Here is a 22216-nt window from a genome sequence, read left to right as displayed (position 1 = left end):
CCACATCGAGTCCTGTAGGTTCTCAGGATTTGAGAATATGTTAAGAGTCGGAACTGTCAGAGGTCCTTAAAGTGAGAACCCTCCAGGTAGGAGCCAAGTGTTATTTTAATTCCAAAATCACACTTTTCCTATTTGTAGTACAGGTGCATCATACTTAAGATCCCAGCAAGCATGCAAATAATGGTTTTCTTGCATCATCGAGTACCATCAAGATCTGATGATTGAATCAAAGTATTATCGCTAGTCTTTCATAGATTTAGCTGACGGCAAAAATGGCTTAGCAAATAATCTGATTTCTCTGTTCCACTGCTGCATCATCTTAAAGCCGCTATACCTTGGTTTATACCCTTGGTATTTCTATAATAGAATAGAGATGAATATTAATGTTGTCTTTTATTAATAAGACTCAGAATTTCTCATCATATCAAATAGTTGTCCGTCTTTCATACTTGTTGAAGTGACATAGGCTTTTGAGTTCCCTTATGGGGGTACTGGTATTCCTTGAGGAGATCTAACTGGTATAGTAAGCCTTACAGGCAATGCTCTCTGGGAAAAGTATACATATTGACTTTCCTTCAGAAGGAAGCAAACTGGTTCCCTGGTGCCATCTATAGGTGGTTAACCCCTTCCTGACATCTGCTGCTATAGCACGGTGAATGTCTTCATTGATGGTCTGGACATCTCCACCAATGGCCTCCATGACAATGCAATAAACTTGCTATAACTCCTCAGGTAATTCTCCCTTTTAAATATGGCGCCTGCTCAGAAGTTTAGTGGGCGCCATAACCACTTGCTCTCCACTGTAGAGATCCAACAGTAATTCAAGCAATGGGCATTAACTCTTCCTGTGGCTTCTTCTTAGTGAAATCCATTCTTTCCACTATGCTTACAATTCGGTGCTGGAACGGTTCCCGCCCAGCTAGATCACAGGAGCCTTCTATACGACAAATGCTTGTAGTTAAACCTTATCTATATTGTATCTCCATGACGAAGTGTTATTGTCCCTCTGATGGTTCTCCATCTCTGCCCAAATTCGAGAAGACATTGGAGAAGGTGGCCAGGACAAAACCTTGCCCATAAACATCATCCTCTTTCCAAAATCCTTCAACTATTGAAGGACTTTTATAGCATTCTCTTACCTTTCTTGATCAAATTGCTATGGGTCTAGGTTTCCAGAGCTTTGGCCAGTTTTTCAACGTCATTATTGGTCGTTATGAAAGTGCCAATACATAGCTCAGACCCTTGTAATCCTTGACCTCTCGAGTCTACAACATTGAGGAGCTTACGACTAAAGACTAAGTTTTCAATTTTTGGATTGAGTTCTTTTTAACTTGCAACGAAAGCAAAACTCTGTTCCAAAACAGCTTTCGTAAAGTCCAATAAATTGTTGATTTGTTAGAAACTTTTGTTTTTGGTAGATAAACAAGAATAGATATTGTAGAATGACCTGCTTGACTTTCTTAAATGAGTGTTCTTGCAGATGTAAGCGACGGGGTTCATGTGATGATGAGTAATGCAGATTTCCTTTGTAAAGATGAGGAAAATAGCAAATCTTTGTTGTTGCAAAGTTTTTTCTCGGTCTCTAATTGCATTTGGATTTAAGTGCCCTTAACATGATCTAAAATGCATTATCTGAAGCTGAAATGCCATCTGATAATCACCTCTACATGACTAAAGAGTACGGCATCAAGGACATGTTAATTCTACACTGTCATTTTAATCACGAGTGAGGAGGACGCTGAATCTTTTGGGACTTTGGAATGAAATTAGCATATGAATTGTATTACTACTGTGTGACTGTCACCATTTATTGTATTTTTATTTAGTTTTCAAAGTCAGGCTCTGAAGGTGGCCAGAGATGAAGAGTTTACATAGTCGGCGACAGCCACCATCATGTATTTATGAAACAGAATAGATTATAACATCTGCACTCTTAGAAGAAGAGACTTTAACTCATTGGTCTCCAACCTCGCGATCTGCTATTGAGCCAGAGGTTAGTATTGTACACCAGTCTTGATAAATATATAGTTCGGGTGACTTTAACAAACTTTGTAATATAGTTTATTAAAGAAAAGTGCCCATATTTTCACTTATTTAACTCCTTTTGCCACTGGTCTATACAATGGAAATCTATAAAGAATGGAAAGGGGAGGGAAAGGAGGAAGACACACATACAACGGTTCTGCTAGCTCATCTATGTTTAGTAAGTAATATCACACCCCCACTGTAAATCTCACTGAATATTCTCTGAATATTCTTGGGTTCACCCACTTGTTCTGTTTTGGCCAAATTTGTTCAGTCCAAACCAGAACTGCTCTGAGAATAATATGCAGAGGCCCAAGGGTGGTGAGTGAATCTAACAGACAATCTTACTTGCCTCCTGGGCTCTGTCACATTGTCTGTGGGGTCCCTCTGTGCTCTCTTCAGGTCTCTTCCAGCCTCCAAGGACTACTGGGTCCCATAATTGGGTCTCAGTGGTCACATAGAGTGAACCAACATCATGACACTTAGACGCAAGAGTATATAATAGTGGTTTGTAGGTGACAAACCCCCCAAAAAATGTTGGTTCTGGACGAACTTTTGGACAATTCGTAATGAACTCTTGTTATGAACCAGATCCCTCATCCTTAATAACTTATTTTTTCTCTCCTTTTTCCTTCCAGCAGCTTCCTCCACCCCTTCCCCTCTCCTTAAACTTCTGTGTTTGATTCTGATAGTCTGTCTTCTGGCTGCAGGTTATATTATTGATAACTGACTGAATGAAGAGAGGGGGGAGGATGTTTAACGTTAAAATTTTCTTCAAAGAATAGGTCATTTTCTGACTATATGTATGAAATGGATTTGGGGCTATGTCGGGTTAGTTTCTATTCACGGTCTGTTTTTCCCTGTTGTTACAGTTTTATTCCAGATTTCTTGAAGATTGAGCTCCTTCCTTTTGTTCTCTGGCATTTTACGTTCTATTCTTTTTGCCTCCTTGAGTGATGCTTGTCTTATTTGCAATGAACTGTGCTGAAATTCCATTTTCTATTCTGATATTGGTGAGTCATGACTATTTTAAAGTTTTAAGAGTCCTGACTTACTATTAATAACCTTTTCATTACATCAAACTCTAAATAGAGAAATAAGTCACTGCTGGGGGTGCAAGACAATGGACTGTTTCTGAATACATTGCTAATAATATCCAGCCAAGACGCCATTTGGTCATTCTTCGCTATAGGGTTCTCATCATAGCTTTTTTTATTTTTGCATGTACCCCATATAATATTTATTTGAGTACATAATGACATAGCAGCTTCCGTACATCTGCGGCTTGCCGACATGCAGCCACTGGTCCCTGTCACAAGGTCAAGGTCGTAACTTGAGGGGGTGCAGAAGTTGCAATTGCATTGGGGCCCAGGAGCCTTAGGGGGCCCATAAGAACTGGTATCAGTATTGAGATTGCAGCTTGCATCTGGCCTATAAACCAAGAAGACCCACAGATTACCCTGACCACACTAAGGCACCCATAACCACCACTATCAAGAATTCATTGTAGCGATGACGTAGGAGATTGTACCGGGGACCACAAGACTTTTTTCGTCTCGCCTTAAGCCATCTCCTTCCCCCACAAGACGAGGAAGACACTCTTTAATCTGAAGCCATCTCCCAATCTGAGTAGCCAAAGTAACACCTAATGTCAAACTATGACATGGAAGAGCAACACACAACCTCTAGCTGTGCAACTCATGGGTGCAACTTTGTTTCACCCATAAGGAATTATCAAAAGTTCCAGAGTACTAAACTGAATACTAAGTTTTTTGTATCTAATTTGGTCCTTACGAAGAGCGGCCAGTTTATGATGCCAAAAATTTATATAACTACCTAATTAAAGGTCTCCCCAATAAGAATATGTTAAGTCCTCCATATACCCTAAGCTGTACTTCGACTCCCACCAATCGACAACTGCAATTGGCACGTTCTTGGCTCAGAAAACTAGTTGTCAAGTTTCAAATACATTGAGCAATTGACTTGACCGAGTAAAAGGAGTTTCTTCATGATCCATGGTCCACCAAAGGATGACTTTCTAAGAAATCTTCGGATTACTTGTTGTTTTTGTTTGTTTCTTTTCCATTCTGTTCGGAACTCAAACAGGAAACCTTGTTTTACGTCTAAATCCGCTCCGAAAATGATTTAAGACAAGATTAGTTTACAAATGATTCCTTCCAGCTTACGCCCAAAGTCATTTGTGCCGCAGCCTTTGTTGGTGATACAGCCTAGCATTGGAAAATCTCGTTATAAATTAATTGTTTTTCTCCTAGGCTAAATTTATATTCATCTTCCCTTTTACACACACTACAAATCGTCTTAGCCTGATGCAGAAAAATGAGATTCGTTTTAACTCTTGAAATTGATTTTACCACAGTGAACTGTTTTTGTATAAATCATTGAAGCCACCGTGCGGGAAGGAGGACGGATACACCACGTGAGGCGAGGGCTTTGTTTTGATTTCCCTCGCTGTCTGCTTGACAAATCAGCATGAACCCATGGCACTATGCAGACTAGCTTCAGCTTGTATTATTGAAGTGACACCGCATCCCGTCATGTCGACCTCCTTAGAGGAGCGTTCCTTCTGTCTCGCTGGCAGAGGGCTTTGTAGGTCTTGTAAAATAAAGCTTAAGAGTCGTCGTATTGTAAAAAAAAATTTTTTCTCCTTCTTCCCGAAAATATTCCATAGCGACTGATTAGAACAAATTGTGAAGTCACCTCGATGCATTGAATATAAATTATTACTATTTATCCTGGCTATGGTCTCCTAGCAACTGAATGCAGGAGGACTCGCAATTCCCTTTCGCTGCCTGTGGACCAAATGACATCTTACGTGCAGGTTATAAAGTGTCTCACCTTGTGTCTCGTGAACAACGGTGAAAGTGCACGATGTACTGCAGCTAAGTGCCCATTATCCCTGTTGTCCGGTCGTAATAGGATTTGCTTCATTGTATTTCTGATGTTCAGTCAATGGAATTCCTTGATCTGACGTTACATTATATTCAAAACCTATTGACTCTCTAGGATATTTACCTCTTGGTCAACTAGTATCCGGATGCAACCCTGGTTACTCATATCTCCTGAGTTCTCACCCCTAGTCATATCCTTCACTAGTCAACCATGTTGTGTTTAGCTTGCCCTTTTCCTCCACTTCCCAGATGCCATCTTCCACTTTCCAGTGGTCTTCCTCCAATTCCTGATCATGTGGTTAGTTACTGGCTAATGTTTCTCAAGATTTCTTCCTGTATGTGGCTATGCATTGGAACATGAACATAGCCTAAATTTATTTTATTGAATTTGAATGTCAAGCATTTAGTAAGGTTTTCTGTAATATAAATATGGGTCAATATGTGATTGGGTCTGATAGTAGAGACCCCCACTGGTGTTTTAAGAGGCTGAGGTGCTCAAGAGTGCGGAAGTCTCTTCTTTGTACTTATGGTATCGTATTCATCAATCACATGGTATAGCAATAGCTCAGTCCCTTTCAAGTGAATAGGGTGACTTGCAATAGGCAATGTGTTGGCACTGTGTTTGGTATTCAGTGAAGAAACTGCGCCCCTCACCCAAACACTGTGGCCTCTTCAACCAGCAGAATGGCAGGGTCTTGGGTGTTGGACCCAGCAATCACATATTAATGACCTATGTTTGTCCTAGATAATTTCTTTTAAGCAAAGCCAAAAAGTATGAGACTCTATGGCTTGTTTTCCTGGGAGAGAGACCCAAAAAATGTAAAAAGATTTCTTCAGCTGTGCAAAATTGATGGCCTGTCCTTCGGATAAGCCATCTATAAGAGTACAAGGAATATATATACTGTATAAGGCTAGGGTCACACCTGTGCTTGATGACCGATTGGGGATTCCGTCTCCCATTCTGCTTGAAAAATGGACATTTTTTTGGTGGAAACCCTTTGGTCCCCATTATAGTCTATGGGTAACCACTTTTTATGTGGATTGGGTTCCATTTTCCAGTAAAAAGAAAGAAAGAGAATGTAGTTTCACCTAAAGGGGCACAGAGGACCACCTGCCAGGGATATTTTAGGACAGTCAGAGTGATTTGTCATTATACCCCCAAATAATAGACTCTTGGTGCTTTGCGGCCATTGCTTTGATGTTTGTCCTTCACACTGGAAAACAAGAAAATATGGATATAAGCTGTAGACTTTTCGAGATAGGCAATTTGCATATATCATGTGATCTTCTCTTGTTAGTGTACGGGTGGCAAATGTCAAACATCTAAAACTGCAATAAGACGTTGGTTTTCCAGTAAGACATTGCGAAGTCTGAATGAGATCTGTCTCTAAAAGCCATTTGAAAGGCACCAAGCTTTCATCTGCATTACGCGCACAGATTATCTGACCATAAAGAGAACATTGGCCATTTAATCTGATTTCCGCCACATTGCAATGAATATGCCCATCACCACTTACGCTACAATAGTGAGTGCCATGTCACAGGTTTATTCACCAAAAGCCATTAATCATCGCTGAACAATTTTGTTTTCATCAGCAAAAGCAGGACGAGCAAATGTCAGGAGCTCAATTTGTTAACACTTTGAAGAAGTTGGCAGAACAGAGCGATTTTGGCCATGCAATCCAGAGGAGATTCTTATCAGAAGCTGGTTTGACCTTCAAATAGACATTAGAGGTAGACAGAACCATAGCAACGGCAGGCGGGAGGCAATCCGGAGAGCTCACAGCAACATGTGCCATGCATTCAATTGCACTCCATTGTAATTATAATCATATTCAGACTCTGTGCTGATATTGGTCTGCAAGTAATGTAAATGCAGCATTACTGAGCCACAAAGACTCAAATACCCTATAGAAAGTGAGAAATAAAGTCATGCGATAATATTCTCAAGGTCGCAAATCCTTGGAAGTTTCTTCACGTTCCGATGAAAACATCTTTTAAAGTTGTTTTCTCCCTTAAAGAGAAACCAAATGCCAAGACTGCGAAAATCTTCCACAAATAAGACATTGATATTACTCATCATATTTATGTAAATGTCTCACAATTGGAGATGTGTGAGATAAAGTAGTGATCGTGGGAGCAGAAAATGTTTCTGGAAATTGAAAAGAAAAAAAATCCTGGTGGGATTGGCCGACTATCTATGGAGACTTCCCAACTTCTACCTTCCGACAAATGATGTTGGGATATAAAAGATTGTGCATGCTAAATTCTATCCTAATTAAAGGATCAGAAAAGATCGGATTCCGATCAGCGATCAAGTAAATTTCACGATCGTGATCGGAATTCCGTTCCCGATCTTTTCTGGCGGGATCGAGGTCAGAGGTTATCTCAAGATCAGCTCAACCCTATTTATTTATATATCATTAATAGGGTTGAGCGATCGGGATCGGGAAAGATCGGATCCTGATCGGCAATCGAGCAAATTTGACAATCGGGATCGGCTGGAAAATGATCGGAAATCAGATTTTAAAATCGATCCTGAAATCTCAAGATCGGCTCAACCCTATATCCTATGTTTCGCCAAAATGGTTAGTGGCTCAGGCTTACTTCTCTCTCTGCATGGGGGCTCGGTGGGTTGGGAGGAACAGCTGATACAAGAAGACCACAACAAATTCATGTCCACCTGAGACATACCTTGAAGCTTCTGGAGCTCATTGTGACATTGCGACCTCTGATTTGGTTAAGGACTACAATTTCTCAACACATCCATTTAATAGAACCTCTTGATATGCTAGCAAAACCCTTGACGGGATGCAATGCACAACAAAACCACTAGGAGTGCCAGAATCTAGGAAACGGAACGTATTAAGGTATTGATGAAGTTTGTGGAGGTGGCAAAGCGTCTTCTCTTAAGATGCTTTGACTACATGGCAACTTTTTACAGGAAGCATTACATGCCATTTGTCGACTTACCCTAACAGACACAATGCAATGCCATGTTATAGCCCAAGGCCATGAAGTTCGCTCATGCTTTTGTATACTTTTGGCTCACAGAGATGCTCTTTGGGTCTTTTCCCCTTTGGCTTAAAGAATTAAGTTCTACATTGTATTTTTCTTGTCTTATGGTATTGTTTAATATTAATGGTCGATGCCTCTGATATATTCGTAATAATGGAAATTTATTTTCATTTCCCTACCCTCTAGCCACAGACAGTCACAGGGTTATTACTATGTTTTATTGTGCTTTGTTCTGTTGTTATTCTGTAACTATTTGGTTTCTGTATATTATAAAAATTCAATAAACTTTAATTTAGGGGAAAAAAAACCTGGAAGCTTCCAGAAGCAGGTCTGGCTTTATACAGATCTGGAGATCATTGCAATTGTGGATATTATGAACATACCTTAGCTCTGCTGAACTTTTTGAAATACAGTATTAGAAGAGAAGACCGGTAAATTATTGTAACCTGATCTAGATGGTTGCCATTTTTAGGTATCATAAAAGTCATTTAAAGGATCTTTCACATAGACAACCCCTTTTCGTGTTAGGGCAGGTGGACCCGGACTCGGACTGGCCCCCAGGGGAGCAGGGGAATGGTGGGGGCTAGAGAAAATAGTCAGAATAAGTGCAGTGACACCTATTGAATGATGCAGAGAATTGGAGTCCATGGAGGACTACGTCATCTTTCAAGACGCTTGGACTACGTGGCAACTTTTTACATGAAACATTACAGGCCATCCATTCACCTGATAGGCATAATGCAATAAGTTTACCTTGTGATAGCCCATTATTCTCATAAAGCTGCACACAGGAGATTCCAAACCGATGGGGTATGTATTTAGCCATAAAGGGGTTGTCTGGCCCAAATCGAATTTTCATATTGATGACCTTTCCACAGAATAGGTCACCTGTATGGGATCTATTGGGGTCTGACACCCAAACTCCAAACAGACCATATATCTAGAAATGGTGCCAGGTGCCAGACAGTGCTAATGGACGCATGGAGCGTGCATCGCCACTCATATACAAGTAATAGGAGCAGCGCTGCAGTGGCAGTTGTTACGATGAACTACATGCGCCGTCCATGAGCAGCTTCCGACACATGGAGGCTGCTAGAACAGCTGATCTTTGAGGAGTTCGGGTATCGCACCCCGACACATCACAAATTAATATCTTATTCTGTGGATAGGTCATCAGTATGAAAATTCAATTTGTGGCAGGATTGTATCATCAAGACAAGGAACCTTGGCACTAGCGAAAGGGATCCCCTCTCTTCTTGCGATCCACAAGCCCTGAGCCTATTGAGACAACCTTTTTGATATATTAAACCCCTCTTTGTAGAAAGCAGCAGAAGAAACCCAGAATTACTGAAGATTAATCTATGCAGTAATTATGAAGTGCTGTACAAAGTGAAGGCTAAGACCGGTATACGGTTACACAACAGTTTTGTGGCATTTAATGATTGCATTGTTACCTCCGAAGCTTCGGCACGACGGGCTAATTAAGCTTTCGGAGATTCAGACGCGCTCTAGTTTTTCATGTTGGAAGTTGTTTCATGACAACATGTTATTGTAATATTGATATAAGACGGATCTGAAGCTTCTTGAGATGTTTTTAATTACATGGCAGGGAGAAAACACTGTCTTTGAAGGGGGCGTCCATATAAATATCACAGCGCTGATAAATGCAGCCGCTTGAAGAGCTCATTATCCGTACTTTGTTTTGTTGGTGAACAAACTTGTGTGCGCCTTTTATTCTGCCTAATATTAATAATGAGCCGAGCAATTCTCTCTCCCATCTAATTACATAGTGACACGTAGATGTCCTTCATCACCTTTACTCTTGGCTGGAGTAAAACAGCTGTATAAAACAATGTGATTTTAGGATATTCTGTCATGAGATGTCTGAACCCCTGTGTCTATTTGAGGACAACCAGTAGTAGTGCTTTCAAAGTCACTCAAGACAAATGCCCTTTGCCCAACTCCTCCTATGTTTGGGTCAATGGAGTTCGGAAGTTGAAATGGATAGCGACATCACCAATCATCCATAGAAAAATCCAACTCTTGACTCAACTCAAGATTTGGATCCACTTTGTCACTAAATGGTTCGATACAATAGTTTGGACCTAAACTGGAGGTGACAGAGTACATGTACGGTATGCAAGTCCAAGCAGATTTAATATAATACATGTAGACCGCCATAGGCTGAGTGTCTGCCGCCGGCCACACAGTTCATCAGCTGAGGTCCCATTATAAGACTCCTTATTATGTGTTGTACGTGAAAAATCTTAACAAACGTGTCATTCAGTCATTGATCCTCTGCCTACTAGAGATAAAATATCAATTTCACAATAGGCTGTAAAACGAGACGCTGTTTTAATGCCAATCTAGTGCCCTCTAGTGGCCATGAGCTGAATGTCCACAGAATTATTAATGCTTAGATTTATAATGTTCTCATTTTTATAACAAAATCTTTCTAGTTTTTGATGGAGCTCGGCTGGAGCTTGTCGATAAGTGAAATAAAAGGAAACATTCGTAATACTGTTGATGCTATTTTTCTACATTGTAGGTTTGGAAAGTCAATGGGTGGCTTGGGTTAGGATATTTGTAAAACAAAATCCAAGCCTGATGAATAGTTATGTTATAGGGAGGAAAGTCACTATAATTTTGTGGTGCGCCAAGAATCAATCATCTGTATTTTGGGCTTTCTTGGACATTGGTTTTCTAACGTTAACACTATATTTAGATTTCTTTAATAACATGTCACAGAGAACGTATAATCACGTTGACCGGTCAAGTGCCGGGTAAGTCAGTCAATGTAATACTCATAAAAATATCTCCTTCAGCTTACAGTGGTCAGCGTATAAGAGTGTAGCCTTTAATATGAGGGGCTAATATCACATGTGGATGGGTTGTAAAGAGGTTTTCACCTATAGGAAGTGATGGCATGTGGCTAAGGTGCCATTAGATCCTCAGAATGAAGGCACCTTATCTACTTTAGGGTTGAGGTTTCTTCATAGAGTAGGTGGCTGGACAGAAGAATTGTCGAAGAATCTGTCAATTCTATTGGTTTGAACACCATTAGGAATACTATGGGCATTCCTACCCATCTGTGAACTAGCTAAGTCAAGCAATACAGTAATTCAAGCCAACTGAAAATGGTTTGAAGGGGTAAAAAATAAGTCATACTCTTATCTTCAATCCTCCACCAGTCCCTTATTACAATTTATGGAGTTCTTGAGGTCAAAACTGCTTCTAGTTATTGGCTGAGCAGACAGTAGACTGGACCAGGCAGTAGAGACCAGCAGGGACTCTGTAAGCATCAGAATGGGATGGTAGGGGATCGGTCAGGCAAGTCCTGCTTCTTTTTTTTAACTCATTCTGGGACTTTCTACGAGCAACAATGGCTTCCATACCATCAGGTAAACCCTCAGCGTGAACCTGGGCTTCAACAATTACCATATGATGTGTTTTGTTCTATAAAACTAGACTGAATATATTCATTCCTATCTGCGGCCGACCTGCAAGACTTACTCTTTCCTACATATAGAGACCTAATGTTTGATGCCTCTACAAAGTAGAATATGAAAGGTGCTGAGAGACCATGGCGAGGAGTGATGTGGCTTCAAGGCAAGAGGGGCAATACATAAACATTTCCATAGCAGGAAAGACTGGTGGTGGCGATCAGTGGCACAAGGTATAAGTACCAGTAGAGGAAATCAAGGATTGATTAGTCTTTTCTGGAAAGGAAGCAGTTAATTAGCATGTGTTAATTGTAGGGAATGTTTATAAAATGTATCAAATGTAACAAACATTCATAGTGGAAGGGGAGAAAGACGGATCGATGGCGTAATGCATGCAGCTCTAGTACTCATTAGATACACAGTGTGTAATGCATGTGTATATATATATATATATATATATATATATATATATATATATATATATATACATAATATGTTGTATTGAGCAATTGTAAATAATTAGAAGAGCATGGCCACTCTCTTCCAACAGTGCTACTCCTGTCCTCAGGTTATTTGTGGTATTGCACCTTATCCATATCCATTAGAATGGAGTTTGAACTCATAACCCAGCACATTGACATTTTATACATGGCACTGCTACCAGGAAAAGAAAGCCAAGTCTACTTAAAGGCGTTTTCCTGGTACTAAAATATTGATAACCTATTTTCAGGGTACAACACATAGCACACTCACTGACCATCTATTTAAAGAGTCTTTAGGGGTCTCCTTTAGGCTTACCAAGCACAGTGCCATGTATAATATAAGATAAGATAATCCTTTAATAGTCCCTCAGTGGCAGGGGTGAACCTGGGCTTTCTGCCGCCTGAAGCGACGTCAGAAAGCCACCCCCCCCCCAGGAGGGGCGGGGGTCGCAAGAAAGGGGCGTGACCGAGTGGAAGGGGGCGTGGCTGAGTAGAAAGGGGGTGTGGCCGAGCAGAGCGAGCGGTGTTCGCAGGCAGAGAGCAGGCAGGGAGAGGACCTGCTCTCTGCCTGGGTGTGAGGGGCGGCCGCTGGAGCAGTGCTGCGTCCAGCAGGGCCGCCCCAATACACCGCTCGCTTCCCGTGTCGGGCTGCAGACACGGTGACGCTAAGCCAGTCCAGGACAGCTTGTCCTGGACTGGCTTAGGTCAGCAAAAATGCCGCCCTCCCGAGGCCCTGGCATAGTGTCGCCTGAAGCGGTCACTTCAGGTCGCCTCATGGGAGCTGCGGCGCTGCTCAGTGGGGAAATTTCAGCATGTCACATCAGCATAGTAATACAGATACAGGATAATACACAGTAATATATTACAGATGTATAGAGACCATACTTGATGTTGCAACTCAGCCCAATTTCACTTGAATGGAACCGAGCTTAAAACAGACCCTATGACTAATGGATGTGATATTACAATATGTGTGCGTCTCACCGCAGCACCAACACTGCTATCTCTGGAGATCCTGGGTGTCAGAATCCTACCAGTCAGGTCCTAAGGATAGATCATCAATATTGTAGTCTTAGGAAACCCCTTTAATCTTTTCTAAACTTTTAACTTCCGCATTCAGATTTGTTTTTACCCCTTAGGGGACGTTCACACTATCAATGTTAGTGTCCATGATGTAACATAACTATTAGTCTATCTCTCTACCATCTATCCATTGATATATATCAAATGTATCTGTGTATTTATTCTAATGTAAGCCTACTTCATACTTACCTATCTCTATCTATCTATCTATCTATCTATCTATCTATCTATCTATCTATCTATCTATCTATCCATCCATCTATCTATCCATCCATCTGTATATCTGATAGGCATCTGATTTGATACCTTCTTCAATGACACCTGTTACCCACTATACTTGCACATTCATTCTCTAACCTCAGGCCTATTCTTCCAATAATTAGCTTTATAATAATGTATTCAGCATTATCTTATGACTAAATGAATACGGCTTCATGGAATTAGTGCGTCGCTCAATCATCCATCAGTGTCAGTCACTAATTAGTCCCTCATTTATCTCCTCTGTAATTTATTCCATGGTGTTGGCGCCTTCCTCCGTTTATCAGCAGTAGTTATTGTTGTCAGGCTGCTTGGCTGAGGTGATGTATTTATGAAGACCGATCCTGGACATTAATTTCTACGTATTTATCAATCATATTTCTGGAAATTCTCATTACTGAGTTTGTTCTTCCATAATATAACTTTTGTTTTACGGAAGACTCCCACCCCCAAATTAAAATTGGACATATATTAATAAATAAGACGTTAGAACGACAGTAAAAGTTTTTATGTTTTTTTTTTTTAGCTTGTTGAGATTTTGGTATTTTTATAGCTGTGGCAGCCATTTTTATAAAAGTGGCAACAAGAAGTGCAGCCATATTGTATTCTCCTCTTAGCAATGTATGGTAAAAATATTACTTTATTATTCATTGAACACAATGGTAACATAAAGTAGATTGGAAGTAACAACCAATATCACAGCACTTCCTGTTATCACCGTTGCAAAAATGGCCGCCATGACAAATATAGAAAATGTCAATATCCCATTAAGCAAAAAAGTTTTAATTGTCAAACTTTGGCTGCTGTTGTTGCTTCCGGTTTACGAAGACGTGGAATGTTTTAGGATTTGGGTTGAGACGCTCTTTAAACAGATGGGTATTATGGCCATAAAGATAGATGTGTGATTAACTTTTTAAGATGATCCTTCCTCCCTGAAAAACCCTGACAATTTTCAATTCCGATGAGGTTATGTGACTTTATGGTGACCCCCTGTGTTTTACTGTAGTTTGTGTATCAGCCGGGGGTCACCATTATCCTGCGTGACCCACTTCCTAAACCCTACAATCTCGTATCCTCTACAGCACACTGCATGATGGCTGCCCGCACCAATGACTAATGTACTGGAACTTAACTAAACAACCGATTTCACAGGTAGATGGAAGTTTATTTAGAAGTGAGATAACTTAAGAGAAATAATGAAATAAATAAAATAAAGACATGGTAATGGAGGCTTTCCTGAAAGAGGTAGAGAAACCTGGCTCCAGTCCCCAAAATGGGACAATTATCTGGCAACCAGCCAATAGAATATCCTCTACCAATCTGAAAAAGCATTATGTGACCTAAACAACAGGTCTGCCTCTCCTCAATGGTAGCTAATATTTAAAGGGATTCTACCACTAAACTAACATTTTTTCTAATGACCACGTTGGAATAGCCTTAAGAAAGGCTATTCGTCTCCTACCTTTAGATGTGGTCTCTGCCGTTCCGTAGAAATACCGGTTTTAACTGGTATGCGCGTCCCCATTGCTGCCCAAGAGCTGTTTCCAAGCACCACCTCTTTCTTGAGCAGCAACTCCGCCTCTTCTGTCTTCTGATGCGATCCAACTTCCGACGCCTGCGCAGTAGGCTCCTGTATTGAACTACAAGAGTGGCATTTTTGGGTGGCCACCCTTGCAGTTCAATACAGGAGCGGCCGGCGGATATTTTTGAGTGGCCGCTGTATGCTCCTGTATTGAACTACAAGAGCAAGAGCTCTTGTAGTTCAATACAGGAACCTACTGCGCAGGCGTCAGAAGTTGGACCGCATCAGAAGAAAGAAGAGGCGGAGTTGTTGCTCAAGAAGGAGGTGGCGCTGGAAACAGCTCTCGGGCAGCAATGGGGACGCGTTCACCGGCGTTTCAGCGCTGGGGCCCGCCCTCATAGCTGCGGAGAGCTCATTTGCATACTGGTTAAAACTGGTATTTCTACGGAACGGTGCGGCGGAGACCACATCGAAAGGTAGGAGACGAATATCCAACATGGTCATTATAAAAAATGTTAGTTTAGTGGTAGAATCCCTTTAAGCTAATAGTTCCAAAACAATCCTCAGCTAGGGTTTCTGGACTTGGTAGATTCTTAGGTCTCAGATCATAGGTGAACATTCTTGAAAAGAATATGGTAACAAAGCCACATGTAAAAATATCAGGAATAAAGTATAAACTATAATCCAATATATTAAGAATTGATTATTTTTATTAAAGACTATAATGCTAAGGAGCAAGGGTAAAATGAAGGGATGGAGGGTAATCCTTATAACTTTTTACCCTCCTTGGCTCATGCCTTATTGGGTTTATTACCCTTCTCTGGATCAATCTGCTCTAAAAGGTTACAGAGAACAATTCTCATCACTACTAAAGGAAGGTGTTGCCGCTGGCTCTAGCCTGGGCACATGAAGCTTACATCTTTCAACTCATTATAGGATTACTCATACAGCCATGTCCTACTGTATATTGTCTATGAAATGTACTTAGTAGACATTTTATAAATATTGATTTATGGTGGATTGATAGGATGATTGGATTGGATTCTTGTCTATTGGTCTCATTAGTCTAAGTTATTGGTCATCTGAATTGGTGTCCCTTCCTTTGTGTATCTGGATGGACGCCAGTAAGAAATCAATGACGTGCTTTCTTCTGTTTCTGAAACTGGTGAAATCAATGAGGAGATTACTTCCAACTAAAGATTATTTCCACGCTGGTTTTGCAATGAGGTTGATGCCTCATGATGGTGTGATGTGCTGCATAAATGTAGACATGCAGGGTGGTATATAAAATAAGTACATATAAGTGATAGAATAGAAATAGGTAAGGGCTCCTTACATAGGCTGATGCTCAGATGGAAGAACATTCATTTCCAATCATAGTTCTATGTATAAGTGCAGACACACAATGTGGTGGTGGCTTCTAGCATGTAGCAATACTGAATTGAATTGATTTCATGAGAAACTGGAGTCCTTTACCAAATCTGAGATAAGGTAAGGATGAGCATATCTGTATCTGTGATATCGCAGGATGTTATTGGGCAAACTTGTTTGCAGGTCAACAGTAGAACAAGCTAGAATATAAAAGAAAATGCAAACACTGGTGACCCAGTATATGGTCAGTGCTAAGAAATGTTTGATGAGCAGATAGATCAATAGATGGGTGGACAGATGGATTGACAGATGGATGGGGTGGACAGATAGATCAGTGGATGGGGTTGGACAGATGGATCGATGGACGGGGATGGACAGATGGATCGATGGACGGGGTTGGACAGATGGATGGATGGATGGATGGATGGATGGATGGATGGACAGATAGATAGATAGATAGATAGATAGATAGATAGATAGATAGATAGATAGATGGGGTGGACACGTGGATCAATAGAGGGGGTGAACTGATGGATTGATAAATGGGATGGACACATGGATCAATAGATGGAGTGGACTTGTGAATCGATATATGGGGTGGACACTTGTATCAATAGGTGGAGTGGACTCGTGGATGGATAGGTGTGTTGGACTCATGGATCAATATATGGGTGGATAGGTGGATAAATAGATGGATAGACAGATGGGTAGATAGAGAGAGCGAACTCAATTGATAGATATGACATATGCAGATGTACCCACCATTATCTTAGCTCAAGTTTGGTTAAGGCTTCCAACTTTTTATGAAACCAATTCAACACAATATCATTACATGCTAACCAAATCTTTGTTAGGCTTCAGATTACAACCAGTGGGTTACTAGATAGATAGGAGATAGATAGATAGATAGATAGATAGATAGATAGATAGATAGATATCTTAGACATTTTATGCCACGGTGTTGCAAATTCATGTTTAGAAAGCCAGTTATTTCAAGACGCACATAACTTGGTCATGTCCAGGCAAGAGCAAAGCCAGGAAAGAACATGGATATGAGAGGTGATATTTGATAGAAAAAGCAGAAACTGGATGCAAACCTCCAAACTCCTTCACATAGAGAGGCAAAAAATAGCCTAGATAGATAAATGTATCCAGCCAGATAGATGGATCTCATCCCTGTTCTGCTATGAATTACAATTAGTTTATTAGCTGAGAATTGAGCTGTTTCCTGGGTTGGTGAGGAGTAGACTTCCATAGTGCGGAGATTTCATTATTATCTCGGTTGAGTGCTATTTTGTCAGTCTCCTAGTGACCTAGCACCAAGAGTAATATAATCAAGGAGACGAGGGCCTGCAAGGTCAATGACCTAGCTTGTGCCATTACCAATAAATTAGATAGCGCATCAGAATAGGTCTGGAGAATGAATTAGATTACAGATAAGAATGAGGCTGACACTACTTTACATCTGCACCTGCTGCCTGATGCCGCTCCAGCCGAACACCACTGATCGGAATGTAAATGTTGTGTTAGGCACAGATGGCCTGGTAACATGTTGTTTATGACCGGATTTATTCCATTATATCTGCAAAATAACAATTATTGCCACATTCACAATGCCAGTTCCAGGGTCATAGATTATACAGAGGGCTATTACAATATATGGCCATTACTGTTATTGTGCTACATTATGAGGGCCACAACCCTTTCATATTGCTGACTGGTGGGGGTCCCGGGAGTTGGATCCTTTTCCATGTTCACATGCTTTATTCTTGCCACTAGAAATCCATCAGAACTGAATGGGTGAAATGGGTGATTTCCATAGCAAAATCTTCATAAAAAATGCTATGTCCTACGTTCCAGGACTTTCATGCCAATGCTGCGGCTGCTACTTCCATTTTCGATGCTACTTTGCTGTAGACATAACCCATATCGATGTGCGGAGAGTAAAAATGAAGCGTAAATAATGACTGGACATAGAAAGACTTCCCGGTCAATCGAGCCAAGTGAGGATTTTCACTCCCATTTAATTACTCCATTTCTCGTATAATAATTAATCTGTATTTCTACTATTTATGGCTCAAAGTGGAGATTTCTTTGCAAACACAGATGGTGATCAGCCATTCTTCTATCTTAATATTTTCAATGAGTACTTTCATGCCTTGTAATGGAAATAAGATGGTGAAATGTGTGGCTATTTTTTCCTGCCGGAGATAATAATACAAATGCTTAATTATTTTCTAGGGGATTGTTCGCTAAGAACTTCACTACAACCCACTACATGGAAGACGGGACTGCTGTGATCACTGCGCACAACCACACGGTACAGTACTTATCTATATGGCTGCTTGTTGTGCGCTCTATGAGAAACATGGGGCACATACAATGGGTCCTAGTTGAAGTAACATGTCCCTACTCCTCTGCAAGTTTGATGACATTTGTGGCATTAGGGATTAGCAACAAGCTGGATCTATTTCCAAAAATGTCATGGTTTGACGACACCTGAAATTTTAGGAGAAGGAGGAGACACTCTCTTCAGGAGAAGAAGTCAATGGTGGAACAAATTGGTCAGACTGACCCCAGTTTGTCAGTACAAGTCAGACATTGTCAATATTGCAGTCCAGTGATGGACCATAGGCTCTGGTAGACTTACCGCAGGGAGTGCCCCAACTACTCTCACCATCCACACTGTAAGAATATGCAAATCTGACTTCCATGGTGTAATTAGGATGTCAGTGCCTCAAGTATGCACACCAATAGAGGGCGCTGACTGCGAATGTGCAAGTCTATCTTCCATGATGTAATTAGGAAAACAGAGTCTCAGTCAAACATACCTATAGAGGGCGCTCCCTTTAACATCATGCCGACCTTCTCAGAGGCCTTTGTTTGCAATGATGTTAGGATTATACCAGATACAGTCTTCTCAGCCAAGGACAGCCGTTTTGATGTATTTGCATCTCATCAGCTTGGCGCAGAGAGGACTGATCTCATCCACACTGTATAACTTGTTGCACTAGCTCCTTTGGAGTAGTAGAAACAACTACACCACCATAAACCCAACTGTGACGGACTACTACTCCCATCCTCCCAACCTTCCTCCACTGGGTTGTTGTATAAGCTGCAGTAACACAAACAACCTCTGGAAAGATGGGGCGCTGTTTCTGGAACAACGCAGCCATGTTTTTCTATCCCTGGATTGCATACACAGCCCCATGCCCATTCAAGCGTAATTCAGATCCTTTGTGTTTACGGTCTGCTAGTTAACCTGTATAATGAATAACCTACTGGAAGTAAAACCTTTATTTCTTATAGAAAAAGCCAAAAAGTAACAATTTTTAGCTGTTTTAAAATGAGTCAATTTTTTCTTCTCATTTTAATAATGAAATTGAAGCCTCAGAGCTAAATATACAATGTTTGCGAGAGTTCTGCTTCATGTTGATGCGTTCAGGGCGCAAATTAATTCAGCCGAAACTACTTGTCTCCCGGAATCCTGCATTGTAAAGAGTGAATTACATCACTGGCTGTCCCCTACGGACCATATTTATATTTCATGTTACTGATGTCCTGGGACCGAACAGTCTAGCCGGAGCCTCTAGGCAAAGAACAGCTGGAAAAGACCAAGGTCTAGAATGACTGCCGAAAATAATATATGCGCTTATAAAAATTAGAAGCACTTTTAAGGTCAAAGCAATGTTAACAGCATATGTTATGACTCTCAATATTTGCCTGTAATAGGGAATCTGCTTTCCTTGCAAGTTTATGCATTCTTATCTAGTGTCCAGCAGGCAAACGACATGGCTCCTCGCTGATGGAGTCCCACAATCCTTTGTCATCTGTTTTTAGGCTCTCGCTGTCTAAACAATGGCAGATATTTAATATCTGGTGTAATTTCTGCTTGCGATGATCCTGGGGTTTATGGGAAATAGACTTTGTGTTGTCTTTATGATTGCTTCAGCTATAGGTGGTATGTGCTCATGCTTGACATCGTGTTTGTTTTGCTGGAAATGTGTTTTTCAGAATTCGGAAAGTATCATCATCGGATATTAAATATGAACTCAAAAATTAGCCAATGTGCACCGAATTTTAACCCCTTAAAAGAATTGCCCCAAGATTTCAATTAGTCACCTATCTAATGGATGGACCAAGTGTCTGACTGTCGAGAGACCCACAGGAATGGCATCTTGTTCCCACCTGTATGAACCGAGCCACGGTCGAGCATCTGCAGTGATGTTCCAAACGTCTATGTAGGACTGCTGAATAGTAGAGGAATATATTTGGCGATCTCTGTCAATATCATAGAATTACAGGGGGGCTACCAGTGCTCACCACCTCTCAATTGAAACAGGGGAACCCTGGACCTCCATTCTCTTGATACGTTTCCAGGGTCAGACCCACAACTGATCAGATATTTATCAGTGAAAGCAGCAATTTTCTCTCCACACTGACCCCATTATAGTCTATGGGGGTAAATGGTTTTTTTTTATGCCGATAGGTTTCCATTCGGAGGGTCCTCAAGCGAACTCCTCGAACGGAAACCCGAACACAGATGTGAACCGGGCCTAAGACCCAAAATTATTGACCTATCCTGATGGAGGCTTGACTGCTAAACATGTTATATCCTGTGTATGAATGTTGTACGGACCTAATGTGAACAATGCAGAGAACACGATATTCACATAAGTGCCATGACCCCTTTAACTCCTGATCAACCACTTACCATGATTCTAATTTTTCTTGTTACATTTGTTACTTGTTAACATTACATTGCATTAAAATATATATTCACTTTGCAATGAGATTTTTTATTGCAAATAACAAAATTTAAACCATTTTCTGTGTTTACAGCTCCTGTGTAGAGCTATGTGTCTCCATGGTTACAGACTACAAATAAACTCTGTGTAGTCTGATCCTGCAGTCAAGTTGTATTTCATTTCACCTTCCCCCTATTAAATGTCTGTAGGTTATAATGAAGAGGGGGCAAATAGAAAAGGATGACACTTGTACAAGATCAGACTACCCACCGGAGCACACATGGATGGGCATAGGAGCTGTAGGCGCAAAACGGCAAGAATTTTTTTTTTTTTTAATCAAGACTATTCTGGAAGTTGCTTTCTTTTTACTTTTAGGCTTATTGGAGTAATAAAAAATGGTTGAAAAAGTATGCAAATCCTTTTAGGCTGTAATATTAGCATACGCGGGGGAAGTGAAAGCAACCTTTATTGTACATTAGTTAATGATAGGGAATTGTTTCCCCTTTTTAATAAAAACCTGTCCAATACATCAATAATTTATGGGCGCTCCGTATCATTGTTATTCACTGGGAGCCTTGTAATATTTTATAACATTGTAGTTTTTTTCATTACTAGGATTGTCAAAGCAAACCTGTTAGTTCTGCTAGCCTGCCAAATGGAAGATCGCTTTTACAAATGAAATATGGGCATCAATAATTTTTCACTTAAATATATGAAAACACAGATGAGCGCTAACTTCTGTCAGAGCGAGACATGGACTAATTGATGGCAGACCTTGGAAATATATCTCACAAAATAATTACAACAATTACTGGGAATACCATCAATTCTGCCAGGGACTAGATTACACAAAGATTCTCATTTCTCAGGCGACTAGAATGGAGCATTGTATCATTGAGCTCTTATGTGTTTTATGTATTAACCGAGTTGGTGGCACGTATTGATGACTTTTTGTTAAAAGTCTGTAACGGAGAACATTCTGAAGAATGGTGCTGAAATTAATATTCTGAGGAAATGATGCCACCCAGACAATGGCACAGAGAGGCGCCCCAAAGTAGCGGTGGTGGAAAATGCAGATATAGAGGCAACTTAAAGGGATTCTATTATTAGAATCCCGTTTTTAACTAATATCACATTGGAGTAGCCATAAGAAAGGCTATTCTTGCCCTACCTGCAGAACTGTTCCCCACACCGCCGTTCGGTAGATATCACGCTTTTCATCATTATGCTAATGAGTCTCCAGACAGCACAGAGGGCGTTCCCCTATGCTTAAACAGCACTGGGAGGGTCCCCTGTGCTGCATGAGAACTCTCCAGCGACACCCTTCATCTTCTTCTCCCCCTCCGCCTAATTTCCC

General features: G+C 40.8%; 1 protein-coding gene across 1 annotated transcript in view; it reads left to right on the top strand.

The window, feature by feature from the left end:
- Positions 1-22216, top strand: part of ADAM12 (ADAM metallopeptidase domain 12) — a 260352-nt gene that overhangs the window by 108772 nt on the left and 129364 nt on the right. Inside the window, exon 4 of the mRNA XM_075288277.1 lies at positions 18353-18431. Within this exon, the coding sequence (XP_075144378.1) occupies positions 18353-18431 (79 nt within the window). The remainder of the gene's footprint in view (positions 1-18352; positions 18432-22216) is intronic.

This window comes from Leptodactylus fuscus, chromosome 10, assembly GCF_031893055.1.
Source record: "Leptodactylus fuscus isolate aLepFus1 chromosome 10, aLepFus1.hap2, whole genome shotgun sequence".
Classification (NCBI taxonomy): Eukaryota; Metazoa; Chordata; class Amphibia; order Anura; family Leptodactylidae; genus Leptodactylus; species Leptodactylus fuscus.
This window is presented reverse-complemented; position numbering and strand designations above follow the sequence as displayed.